The sequence below is a fragment of the Myotis davidii genome, unplaced genomic scaffold, assembly GCF_000327345.1.
Source record: "Myotis davidii unplaced genomic scaffold, ASM32734v1 scaffold332, whole genome shotgun sequence".
Lineage (NCBI taxonomy): Eukaryota > Metazoa > Chordata > Mammalia > Chiroptera > Vespertilionidae > Myotis > Myotis davidii.
In genome coordinates this window covers 2055258-2067826 of record NW_006285779.1, presented here as the reverse complement: position 1 = coordinate 2067826, position 12569 = coordinate 2055258, and the positions used below count along the sequence as shown (strand labels likewise).

Genomic DNA, 12569 nt, shown 5'->3' with positions numbered 1-12569 from the left:
GAGAGTAGGTCCTTAGGGACGACCATGGCCTTTGGGTTCAGGGGTTGCAGAGACCAGCTCTCTTGATAACTGGTAACCTGATGACAGCCAGTATCCTTTCCCTAGGTTTTGCTTTGTGACCCTGAAGCCAAGAAGCTGATGATGACCCTGAAGAAAACCCTGGTTGAGTCCAAACTACCTGCCATTACCTGTTATGACAACACTAAGCCTGGTCTGCAGACACATGGCTTCATCCTCAGGGTCAAGGACTACGGCTGCATTGTGAAGTTCTACAATGATGTGCAGGGACTGGTACCCAAGCATGAGCTCAGTGCTGAGTATGTCCCTGACCCAGAGAAGGTCTTTTACACTGGCCAGGTAATACTCTTCCCCCGCGGACCCCTACCCTTAGTGACCCCATGAACACAGATTTAAAGGAGTAGCATGGGGAACTATTTTTTAACGGATGAGGAAGAGGGCATGTGGGGCACTGGGCCTGAGCCAGCTTGGTGTAGGAGATGGGAACAGAACAGAGAGAAACTCTCAAGGGGCTTCATTGGATGCTGGCAAACAAGTGGACCACCAGGGGGCAGTGCCATAAAACCAGTGAACCTGGGTCTGTCTGGGAAAAATAATTTTTTTAAAACTTGGGATTGTACCAAAAATTTATTCATGTCTTCTTTACCCAAAAGCTGACTTAGGGGGTGTTCTGTATAGCTCTTTTCACTACGTTCTGGTCTGATCTAGGATCTGGGTGGCTCTCCCAAGGCCCCTGCAGCGCTGGTGGAGGGCCTTTCTCCAGGTCCAAGCAGGCCCGTTGGGAGGAGTTAGCCAACCAGGTGTGGTTTCTCTCCAGGTGGTGAAGGTCGCGGTGCTGAACTGTGAGCCATCCAAAGAGAGGATGCTCTTGTCCTTCAGGCTGTTGAGTGACCCAAAGAAAGAGCATGTGGGACAAAGTCAGAAGAAAAGAAAAGCCGTTAACGTTGGGCAGGTACCCAGACTTCTTTAGACAAGTTGTTTTAGTTTCTAGTTGCTGAGAGCAGGGTGCCACTGGCACATGGGATACTGAAACCGCTGGAGGGGAAAGATTGAGGTAGTTAGCTAAGATCCTGGGGCCAGAGGAAATTGAGGTTTTTGTGGGAGAACCTCATATGTTTTTTCCTTTGACTCAGAGCAAATGGAAGCTGTCCAGGAAAGGAAAGTTGTGTCATGGTGTGGCTTTTTGGCCGTGTACTGCTGCCCTGTTTCCTCTCTGGTCTCTAAGACCATCCTGCAAGACTGTCTTTGCTCTGGGACCCCGAGGAGGGACTTGGGAGAGGAATGATATCACACAAAAGGGTCCTGATGTGTGTATGTGTGTGCATGTGCGTGTGCACGCCTGCTGGATCTTTGGGGATGATGGTGTGGGGTGTGGAAGACAGCTTCTCTGATCTTGACCTTTCTATGGTTCCTGGTGCTGGAATTTGATGCCTTTGATCTCTGCCTGGCCCAGACGAGGCCGCTCTCTGTGCATGAGACAAGTGCTGTTTTTTTGTCTCTCTCTTCCCTGGGTAGCTGGTGGATGTGAAGGTTTTAGAGAAGACTAAGGACGGGCTGGAGGTGACGGTCCTGCCCCACAACATCCCTGCTTTCCTTCCCACGTCTCATCTGTCAGACCACGTCGCCAACGGCCCACTGTTACATCACTGGCTCCAGGCTGGTGACACTCTTCACAGAGTCCTGTGTCTGAGTCAGAGTGAGGGACATGTTGTATCCTTCACTGGTATCTGGGGAGCCATGGAAGGTTGTGGGGGAGGACATGGGTCCTCTCGGGGGGGAAACTGGGTTGGGCTGTGCTCTTAGCTGGAAACTCCATGGAAAAAGTAGACCATTTGACTACAGAAATACTTCCATAAAACCAAACCAGTGAACAAGCTTGCACTTTCCCTGTATTTCCCTGGTAGAAAGTTAGAGTGGGGTTGGAATCCTGCCGGCAGATGCTGATGGTCAGGGCAAAGTGGGAGTCGGGGTGGGGGAGGCAGCGTGGCCTGCCAGGCCCAGCGAGGTATTTCCAGTAGCTCACTGGCCTTGGCAGGGCGCTCAGTGCTCACCCCTTGAGTTGGAATAATTAAGGTTGTTGCTGTCCATCTTTTTCCCCTCCCCCCAAAGGGATTTGGGGCTCAGAATATTCCCTTTGATCTTGTGATGGGTTTTTTGAAGGAGAACATTGCCTTTTTTTTCACTGAACATAAAATCTGCTTGGGGTGAAGCGAGGCATAGTGGTTAGTGTGAGGTTGGTGGGGAATTGTGTCATGGCCAGTCCAGCTGCCAAGCCACAGGGAAGAGCCATTCCCATTTTGGTCTCCCCCAGTAATCTGGAGGCGAGTTAAGGAGAAGAATAGCACAAACTTGATGCTCAAACTTGACGGCATCAGAATCATGTGGAGGGCCTGTTCAGACAGCTTGCTGGGTCCCCCTCAGAGTTTCCGATACATAGGTCTGGGGTGATGCTTAAGAATTTGCATTTCTAACAAGTTCCAGGTGCTGTTGCTGCTGCTGGTCTACACACGTAGAGGATCATGCTAGTAGCAGAGGGCGCATAGGGGAGAAGGATGGGAAAGACGGATATTTCATCTGCCCTTTCTGGAATATTCCTTGATGAAGCACCACTAGCTCCTTTGTAGGAAGCCAGCTTTGGTCTCCACAGTAGAGGGAGGCCAGGATCCCAAGACCTTCTCAGAAATCCATCCTGGAATGCTGCTCATTGGCTTTGTGAAGAGCATCAAGGACTACGGTGTGTTCGTCCAGTTCCCCTCAGGCCTTAGCGGACTGGCCCCCAAAGCTGTAAGTTCAGCTTCATGCACGAGGGCACAGGGTCACAGAACCTGGGGTTGATGGGAAGGAGCAAGAGAGTCCCTTGAAAGATTTTCAGGGGCATGGCATGGAGGCACTTGGCTCTGGGCGCAGGGCTGAGGTTCAGTCCGGGCTCCCATTGCCCAGCTGTGTCCTCCTGGAGGAAGGGATACCTTTCACTTCACACTGGAGTGATGGGTAGATGGGCCTCTGCCCAGCATCCAGTGTAAGGATACTGAACCTGTTTTTATACTCTCAGCCTGTTAGATGGGGAAATCGATTTTCCTGAGCAGCTGAGTACAGGTGTTGCAGCCTGCTGGGGTTTTTGAGGTGTGATGGTACCAGAATACCCTTGGAATTATCCCCCCCTTAAGCACCACGTCTTTGAATTTTAAACTTTTCAAACTGGAAAAGACTCCTAGGGATCCCGTGGTTGAACCCCTCAGACCTGCTGAATAAACGGAGCCAGAGCGGGAGGAGTCTTACCAGAGTCCGTGTAACACAGTGGTGAGCATATGGCTTGTAGCTCATTTCTGCCACAGATAATCCGTAAATATTTCTTCCCTTCCATAGATTTGTCTTTCTGGTATTTTGTCTGGGAAAATCACATTTGCATCTCCTGCCAGAACAGTTTAAAAAAATGGGAGCAGAAGGGAGGACCCCAGAAACATACATAGTGAAGGGAGGAGGGCTGTCATTGGATGTTAGAGACATGGACAGCGTGGGGGCACCCTGGCTTGCCCCTGATGTGCCTTCTTGGCTGGATGCCCTCTGGGAGGCTGTGTTGGGCAGCCTGGGCCTCTCCTGTTTTTATGGAAGGGCAGTGGAGCTGCACTCAGGGCCGGGGGCAATGTCCTGGGTCCTATGTGCCCTCCCCATCTCTCAGACTCCTTTCTGGGCACATTAACTAGATTGTCTTAACAGAGACTTCTTTTCCTTTTTTAATTTTCTGCCCATTCCTTTTAGATCATGAGTGACAAATTTGTGACCTCCACAAGTGACCACTTCGTCGAGGGGCAGACGGTGGTTGCAAAGGTGACCAACGTGGACGAGGAGAAGCAGCGGATGCTGCTGTCGCTGCGGCTGTCGGACTGCACTCTGGGAGATCTGGCTACCACCAGCCTCCTCCTCCTGAGCCAGTGCCTGGAGGAGCGGCAGGGCGTGCGCAGCCTCATGAGCAACCGAGGTGGGAGCAGGAGGGAAGAGGATGAGGGTCAGGGGTGGGGAGCATGTCTTATAACTTATGCCCGTCTGATGGGTGTATGACATAAAGTGCACAAATCCTTTAGGGTACAGCTCAGTAAATGTGTATAAAATCAACACCCCTGTTTAACCGCCACCCAGCTTCAGGTAAAGTTCATTACCAGCATCCCAGAAGTCCCCCTGTGTTCCTGCCCAGTCCAGAGCCAAAACTTTCCTTACTTCTGTGGCCTCAGGTTTGCATGTGTTATGAATCCATTCACCTCTTCACTTTTTGTTCCATTTTCAACAAATATATAGTGGATGATAAATTGGAAAGGGACCCGCTAGAACACTTTGTGAGGGGTTATTCCGATCCTCCTAAGCTTTGAACCATTGTGTCAGATTGTTGGAACCCTTTTCGGGATTCAGGAATAAGAAGCTTGAAAGGGTAGATTCTAAATAGAAAGAATGAAAATTCAGAAACCAAAGGAAAGCATGTGTTACTGGCATTTGCTGGCTATATGCATGAATCGTGGCCAGGTAGGATTAGCAAGAGGCAGAGGTGTCTCCCTTTATGATAGGACTTTTCATGGGTATGGGACAATTTTACTAAAGGTGATTTTACCTTCACTGTGGTTCCAGCGCTCCACTGTTGCTCTATGTAGTAGCACATTTCTGAAGGAAAAGAATGGTAAGAATGTTTCTGCTTGCTAATTCCTGTTTCCTTTGGGTCTCTGGTAGACTCTGTGTTGATCCAGACGCTGGCTGAAATGACCCCAGGGATGGTCCTTGACCTAGAGGTGCAAGAGGTGTTAGAAGATGGCTCTGTGGTGTTCAGTGAGGGCCCAGTGCCTGGTCTGGTCCTGAGAGCCAGCAAATACCATCGGGCAGGTGAGTGCTTCGGTTTTGCCCACCATGGTTGGTGGGGGAAACCCTTTGCCGCTCGCTTCCTCTCCTGGACTCAGAATTTCCAAATACATAGGGTAATGAGCTGATTCTGTAGAAACTTGTGGTATTCAATCAGGACAACGGACAGCAGGGCTCTTGGAGAGATGCTGTCTCCCTCCCCCCTGCTCCAGGGGGTGATCATGTTGTGTTTGGTTCTGCACTGCAGGGCAGGAGGTGGAATCTGGGCAGAAAAAGAAGGCTGTGATCTTGAATGTTGACATGTTGAAGTTGGAAGTACACGTTTCCCTTTGCCACGATTTGGTGAATAGGAAAGCTAAAAAGGTAAGCTTGCTCATGGCTTTCATTTCCATGATTTTAAAGGCATTTTACACCCCTTCAATCCCACATACTTTGCCAGGGATTCTGACACAAATGCTTGGAGATAGGGTGGATTTATCTGCATCATTCCCACCTAGTTTATACCTCTCGTCCCGGTGTAGTTATTAATAGCTCAGACTTTCGGGTTCAGATGATAAGTTTTATGGTCACCTGTTTTAAAGGCCAAGCAGGTTATGTAAATGAGGGAAGTGAGCCAGGTGGGTGGGTTATAGGGAGTGGTAGCAGTAAGTGCTGACAGCCTGCAGCCCGCTGAGGGACAGAGACCATTCGTTTCCATTTGGTTATTGTCAGGTGGGAACATCTGGGTCTGGTGTTGCTGTCTTTGATTTTTTAAAATATAAATATTTTTGTTAATTTCAGAGAAGAAGAGAGAAAGATAGACTCATCAATGATGAGACAGAATCGTTGATCAGTTGCCTCCTGCATGCCCCCCAACTGGGGACCTAGCCCACAACCCGGGCATATGCCCTGATTGGGAATCAAACTTTGACCTCCTGGCTCATAGGTTGATGCTTAACCACCAAGCCACACCAGCCAGGCTATCTCCGAATTTTAAGAAAAGGCAGAATTTAGATTTTTTATTTGAAATAAGAGTGGGAAAGGTTGAAAACCATGTTTTAAAAACATCGTATGACCCAAACAAAACATGTCTGTGGGTAGTTCTGACCTCCAGGCTGCTCATCGACACCCTCTCCTGATACTTTTGTGTGAGAGAAGAATGGGTTCAAGGAAAATCTCAAAATTAGTAGTATTTTTCTCTGGATGACATATATTTGGTCTGTCTAAAAGTTTTAAGCACCCAATTACGTAAGGTATGGTGCAGAGAATTACATACGTATAATCCTTAACCTCTAGTTGCTTGTAAGTTTGAGACTTTGAGAGACAAAGAGAAATAGAAAGCAATACTAACCCCTCAGTAAGTGTCCTTGCAGGTCCTTGTTCCATTTTATCATCCAAGTGAAGTTGGTGCACTTGGATGCACAGTTTGGACATGAGCACAGTTTGGATTTGGGGGCAAGATAGACTGAATGGCTTGCACATAGTAAGCTCTCAGGAGTGACTCTATTTGTTGAGTGAAAGAGTAAAAAATTGGGGGAGAGCTGTAGAACTAAGAGAGTAGGAGCCAGTGTCTTAGAACTGGAGAATAAGTAGAAGTCACCTGCTGATTCCACTAGTTCTAGGGTAAAACAGAAGCTAACTCCAGGTGATTCTGATCTAGCCTTGGGTCCCTGGACTCCAGGCTTTTCCCAACCCCACCCACTGTATTACAGCCCAGTGGGTGATGAACGGGTCCTGTGCTCTGTAAGAAGTGGGAATGGTGGGTTTCCTCTGTTTTCCAGCTGAAGAAAGGCCGTGAACACCAGGCGATTGTGCAGCACTTGGAGGAGTCCTTTGCTGTTGCTTCCTTGGTCGAGACTGGCCACCTGGCAGCTTTCTCTCTCACCTCTCATCTCAATGACACATTCCGCTTTGACTCAGAGAAGTTGCAAGTGGGACAGGGTGTCTCCCTAACTCTCAAGACCACGGAACCCGGAGTGACTGGCCTTCTTTTGGCTGTTGAGGGACCAGCTGCTAAGAGGACAATGAGACAGACCCGGAAGGACTCTGAGACGGTCGACGAGGATGATGAAGGGGATCCGTGCATGGTTGTAGGGTTTAAAAAGAAGCATACCCTCTCCATTGGGGACATGGTCACAGGGACTGTCAAGTCCATTAAGCCCACCCATGTGGTTGTGACCCTGGAAAATGGCATCATTGGCTGTATCCATGCCTCCCACATTCTAGATGACGTTCCAGAGGGCACATCTCCTACTGCCAGGCTGAAGGTTGGGAAGAAGGTCACTGCCCGCGTGATTGGAGGGCGAGATGTGAAGACATCCAAGTATGGAGGCTTTGGGGGATGAGCGGTTTGGTGGGGGGGGAGATTGTAATTGTGGGAGAAGGAATGGAAACTGAGGTAGGTTTCCAAAAGTTGCACAGGAATCAGATTTTTTTTTTCAGTTAACAAAAACATTCACCAAAGAATCCTTTTATATGCCTTTTAAACATTTTAATGGTATAGTGGTCAGGAGCATTGGTCTAGAATCAGATCTAGTTTCCGGCTTGCCATTTAAGATTATGTGTCCAGGAGATAAGTAGATACTTCACTCTTTGAGTTTTATTTTCTTAATTTGTAAAGTGAGAGTAAGGGTAGTGACTACCTTGTAAGGATGTTGTGAAGATTGAGAGAGCTGCTAGTACGTATCGTGCCTAACAGGCTGCCTGACACATAATTACTGCTCAGGATACATCAGCAGTTATTATAATTCATCCCGCCCTGCATCCGTTAGTTATATTCGTTTACTTTAAATCTTGTTACAGTATGTTATTGTAGCAGAAATCCTTGCTATAATAAAGAAAGCAAAAAAAGACCAGCTTCTAGCTAATAACTTGCATAGTAATTTCAGTAACTGTGGAATCTTTACTAAGCCATTTATTCTCTCTAGACCTCAATTTCCTAATTTTCAGAATGAAGGAGTTGGAATAGATAGTCTATAAGGAAAATTCTTTTCAGGGTTTCATATGACAATCCTAAAAGATCAGATGAGCTGGCTCCTTAACATGTACTGCACAGGATGAGAATGGGACCCTGCAGGCCCGACACGTCGCCGATGGGTGGTGGCAGTGGAGCAGGTGGTTTTTAAGCTTGGTTTGGTGGGGACTAGAAAGAAACTGATCTCCAGAGTATGGTGTCACAGAGAAAAGAGAAATGATTTGACCTTATTTGTATTCCCAGGTTTCTCCCAATAAGTCACCCCAGGTTTATCCGAACCATCCCGGAGCTGAGCGTGCGGCCCAGGTGAGGGGAACCAGTAGCATGGTCTCCTGGAAAGAGCTCTGGGCCTTGGAAACAGGAACCCGGATCCCAGGGTTGATTGTGACTGACTTGGCCTCTCTATCCAGGTTAACTTATTCTCTAGTAAGGATATTTGGCTCTCAGACAGCTATTTTGTGAGGTTAATCTGAAATTTAATGTAAACACTGTATTCAGGGCTTAAGTATCATTTAAAGCTTGATAGCGGTTCTGTTTGTAGGCATGTAACAAAAAGAAATAATTTTTGCTCTCAACCCAATTCCCTAAATAAACAACACCTAGCCAAGAGTATCTGTTCTCTGAGTGAAGACTACTGTTTGGTGACTGGAATTTTAGGTCATGCTCTAGTGGATTCTACAGAGGGGTGTTCCAGGAGGGATTCTAGGTGGAGAAGAAGTAAGTAGTAGTTCCATGTAGTGGTGGGTGCAGTTTGGGATAATTTTTTCAGAGGATCTTAAGCATTTTGATCCATAGGCCTATCTGCTTCTGCTTCTGCTTCTTACATTAAAACAAAACACAGCCATTCAGAATCGATAGGCCATCAGCGAATGAAGCTAGGTTCATGGCTGTGCAAATGGCTCTGCAGACTCAGCCCGGGATCCATCGCATTGGAAGCCTTGTGTGCTTAGGGTTATTGTGGAAGGGCCTCTTAAGTAACTCTCAGGGGTGAGTTTGGTCCGTGTCCTAAAATGATCAGAATAGAAGTGGAATATTTCTGAGAAGGCTTGTATCTGAGGTAAATATTCCTGAAACATTGAGTTCCAGATGCTAACAACACTCTTAGAACTTCAAAGTAAGCCCTTTACTTCCAGAGCATTGAGATTTGGTAGAGCACATAATTCCTATTTGTTTAATATCTGGTTTCACACACACACACTTTATTGATTTCAGAGAGGAAGGGAGAGGGAGATAAAAACATCAATGGTGAGAGAGAATCATTGATCGGCTGCCTCCTACACGCCCCACACTGGGGATCGAGCTCGTAACCTGGGCATATGCCCTTGGCCAGAATCAAACCTGGGACCTTTCAGTCCACAGGCCAATGCTCTATCCACTGAGCCAAACTGACTCCTTTGAAGTAAATTGTAGACTGATAACTTTCAGACCACATTTTCCTGTTGCTCTTCTGAGAAGAAAGAGAATCAGGAAAGTGATAATGGCAAGGTAGCATAGGGGACAAAGCCCTGGATTTTAGAGTCAGAGCCTGACTTCACCTTCTGCTTCAGTAGCATAAAATGAGTTTAATAATATCTACCCTGCCTCATTCACACATGGGAGTGTTGTCACATTGAGTGAGAGCTTATTTGTGGAAGCAGTTCTGCTAAGTATAAAGCAATAGCTAAGTATTAAGAAAGAATTAAAATACGTTTGTTTCCTAAAATTATAAAGATTATTGTAGGTTACCTACTGTATAGCTTGTTCACACCTATGTGAGTGAAATGGAAAAGATTCGCTGTCATGCAAGTATTGTGAACCTTCCCCTGTAAGGAGAGAAATGGGGGCGTGGAGGGTGTGTATGAGTTGGGGTAATCCTATATAATCTGTCCATGGCCAGTTGGGGGAAGTGTTTTTAAGCCAGGGTTTGGTTTACTCTTTCCATTGCCTTTCTGCAAACAGTGTGCTGGAGAAGGATGGCCATGCTGCTCTCAACACTCACTCTGTTAGCCCTTTGGAGAAGATTAAACAGTACCAGGCTGGTCAGACCGTGACTTGCTTCTTGAAGAAGGTGAGTAGTGCATGCCTTGCAATGTGATGCCATCCTTTTCTCAGAAGAAACGGAGAAGCTGGAGAGGGGCCATTAGCACTAGGCTTTGCTACCGTGGTGGTTCATGGGAGATGATAGGCTTTGCTCCTGGAAAACTTTCTGGTCTAATCGAGGAGCTAAATTTACAGCTTATGAAATAACAGTTCAACATGTTTATAGATTAATTGTACAAGATGGAAAGAAAAATACACGATAGAGCAAGGTTTAAAATGAATGCAGGATTGGACTTTAGGTTCTGGCCTTTTGTAAAGTAGATGTGATGCAAAACGATATGTAATTGGGTGACAGATAGTGTGTTCTAACCCCAAGTGGAGCAGGAGTTCAAAAAAGGGGAGCGATCAGTGAGAATTGTACTGGTTGGGATATATCGGAGAGAAAGGTGGACTGGGCTTGACCTTGAGGAATAGCTCCTTCAGTGTTGCCAGATTCTTCTGTAAGTATCTATCTGAGCATCTCACTGGTGCTGACCCCTTTGTTTGCCTGTTGTAGACATTCATAAACCCCACATGTCGTAAGGCTCTTCCCAATCTGATCGCACCAACCTGGTGTACCAGTTGCATTGAAAGAACCAGTTGCGTTCTTATCTTTATTTGTATTCTATACCTGGAGTGCCCTCCATTCCTATTGCCTGTGATCGTTCAGGCTCCAGCACAAATAATGCTCCCTTATTACTGATTCTCCTATATATTCCCGTAGCATATTGTCCTTTCTTCATGATGCTTGCTGCTCTAGTTATGTGCATACTTTCACTTGATTTATTCTCTGTAGACTGTCATCTCCTTGAAGGCAGGGCCTGGCTTTGATTTATCACTGTCGTGCCATGTGCATAATGGCTGCTTGATAGATGTTTTGTTAGATTGACTTGAACATTGGGATGTGTGTTTAGAAGACTGTGTAAATAGTAAAGGATCAAGATCTAAACTGATCTAGAAATAAGACATTGAAGCTGCTTAATAGTCACTGAGCTCAACTGAGCTCCATGGAGGCTGCGGAGGTCAGGGGGGTTGGTCCTGATGCTTGAGCGCCTCTCCAGGGTCTTTTTTGCTGAGCACCAAGAGGGAAGCACATCCTGCTGGGCTGGCGCAGGCTCTGAGCGAGACTCTGAGTGAAACCTATGAGAAGTGGAAGTTGAGCTTGGGCAATGGGATGTAGGAGTGGATTTCTGTCCTTTGGAACAGTGTAGGATTAGAGTCCTTTCAGCCCTGTGATTTTAGGAGATGATATTTTAATGCAGGTTAAAAAAGAAATGCTTGTATTTGTTTCATTCCATTTCTCCTCCTGTTTTTCCTTCTCAGTACAACGTGATTAAGAAATGGCTCGAGGTGGAGATCGCTCCAGACATCCGGGGAAGAATTCCCATGTTGCTCATTTCTCTTAGCTTTAAGGTCAGTTGCTAGAGATCCCTGGAAAGATCCTCAGGCTCCTTAAGCTTGGCTCAGTGTCTGCTCTGTGTTCTTAGTAGCTACAAAGATTCAAGGATTGGTTTGGAGGACACTTGCTTTGGAGACTTAATGCTATGTGGTTTGGATAAATGATAGACCTTTCTTCAAACATCTGAGGAGTTTACTTGTCCTTCCAGGTTCTGAAACATCCAGATAAGAAGTTCCAAATTGGCCAGGCCCTGAAGGCCACCGTGGTTGGTCCAGATTCCTCGAAGGCCTTCTTGTGTCTCTCACTCATAGGTGTGGTGATGAAGTGGTGCCTGGTCAGGAAGGGAGGGGGTGCAAAGGAGGGGAAGGGATCTTCTGTTACTGCCCAGGTTGAAGGATGCCTTGGGTATTAGAGTCCTCAGAAAGCTTAGTGTGCTTGGTCCCTTCTTGTAACTATTTTCCTGGAGTTTTACTCTCTGACCTGTGTTACTCCACTGCTGTCTGAGTCACCTTTACCTACACAGTTGGTTTCATTAGGTCTCAGAAAGGGTTGTCTACTACATAGCCCTGGGATCCTTGACTACATGGCATGCAATCTGGGTCTTCATGATTGTTCTGGTCCATTCAGCCTAGAAACCTGAAGCCTGGGTAGCTTCCTCCCCAGCCGGTGGTTGGTGAGCATTCCACCTTCTTTCCTGGCTCATTTCCTCTTCCCTGAGTCAGGTTCCTTCTCCCTCCAGGTCCTCACAAGCTTGAAAAGGGGGAAGTGGCCATGGGCCGAGTGGTGAAGGTGACCCCCAACAAGGGGCTGACTGTCTCCTTCCCCTTCGGGAGGACTGGAAGAGTCAGCATATTTCACGTGAGCGACTCCTACTCAGAGGCGCCCCTGGAAGACTTCATCCCCGAGAAGATTGTCAGGTTGGCTCTGTTTTCTTCCTCTTTTCAGCTCTTTGTGGGATTGCGGTGTTTGTTTTTTTGTTTTTTAATTATAGACGTAATACATGATTAGGCACCAGAAAAAAAATTGAATAGAAAATGAAAACTTATGTGGCTTTTTTTCTCTGCAACTTTTCACCATTATGTATTTTGGTCTTTGTCTTTCAAGTCTTTCACACATATATAGGTATAATTTCCCTTTATATAATAAAATTTTATTTATATACTGTTCTACAACTTGCTTTTTTCTCATAGCAGCTTCTCATGGATGTTTTTCTTTTCCCAAGCTAATATGTCTAAATCAACCTTGTTCTTTTACCTTATTTTTAACATATTTAGTATTCTGTCGTGTGTTTTTTGTCAT

At 46.5% G+C, this 12569-nt stretch overlaps 1 protein-coding gene across 4 annotated transcripts in view; it reads left to right on the top strand.

The window, feature by feature from the left end:
• Window positions 1–12569, top strand: part of PDCD11 (programmed cell death 11) — a 37320-nt gene that overhangs the window by 15986 nt on the left and 8765 nt on the right. For 3 of the 4 annotated variants that reach the window (XM_006756457.2, XM_006756458.2, XM_006756456.2), the window contains exons 13-25: window positions 106–357; window positions 836–970; window positions 1534–1728; window positions 2632–2802; window positions 3778–3997; window positions 4735–4884; window positions 5108–5223; window positions 6621–7162; window positions 8057–8119; window positions 9752–9860; window positions 11195–11284; window positions 11479–11581; window positions 12010–12187. In XM_006756457.2, coding sequence (XP_006756520.1) covers window positions 106–357; window positions 836–970; window positions 1534–1728; window positions 2632–2802; window positions 3778–3997; window positions 4735–4884; window positions 5108–5223; window positions 6621–7162; window positions 8057–8119; window positions 9752–9860; window positions 11195–11284; window positions 11479–11581; window positions 12010–12187 — 2324 coding nt within the window. The remainder of the gene's footprint in view (window positions 1–105; window positions 358–835; window positions 971–1533; window positions 1729–2631; window positions 2803–3777; window positions 3998–4734; window positions 4885–5107; window positions 5224–6620; window positions 7163–8056; window positions 8120–9751; window positions 9861–11194; window positions 11285–11478; window positions 11582–12009; window positions 12188–12569) is intronic. The other variant, XM_006756459.2, reaches the window with a different exon arrangement.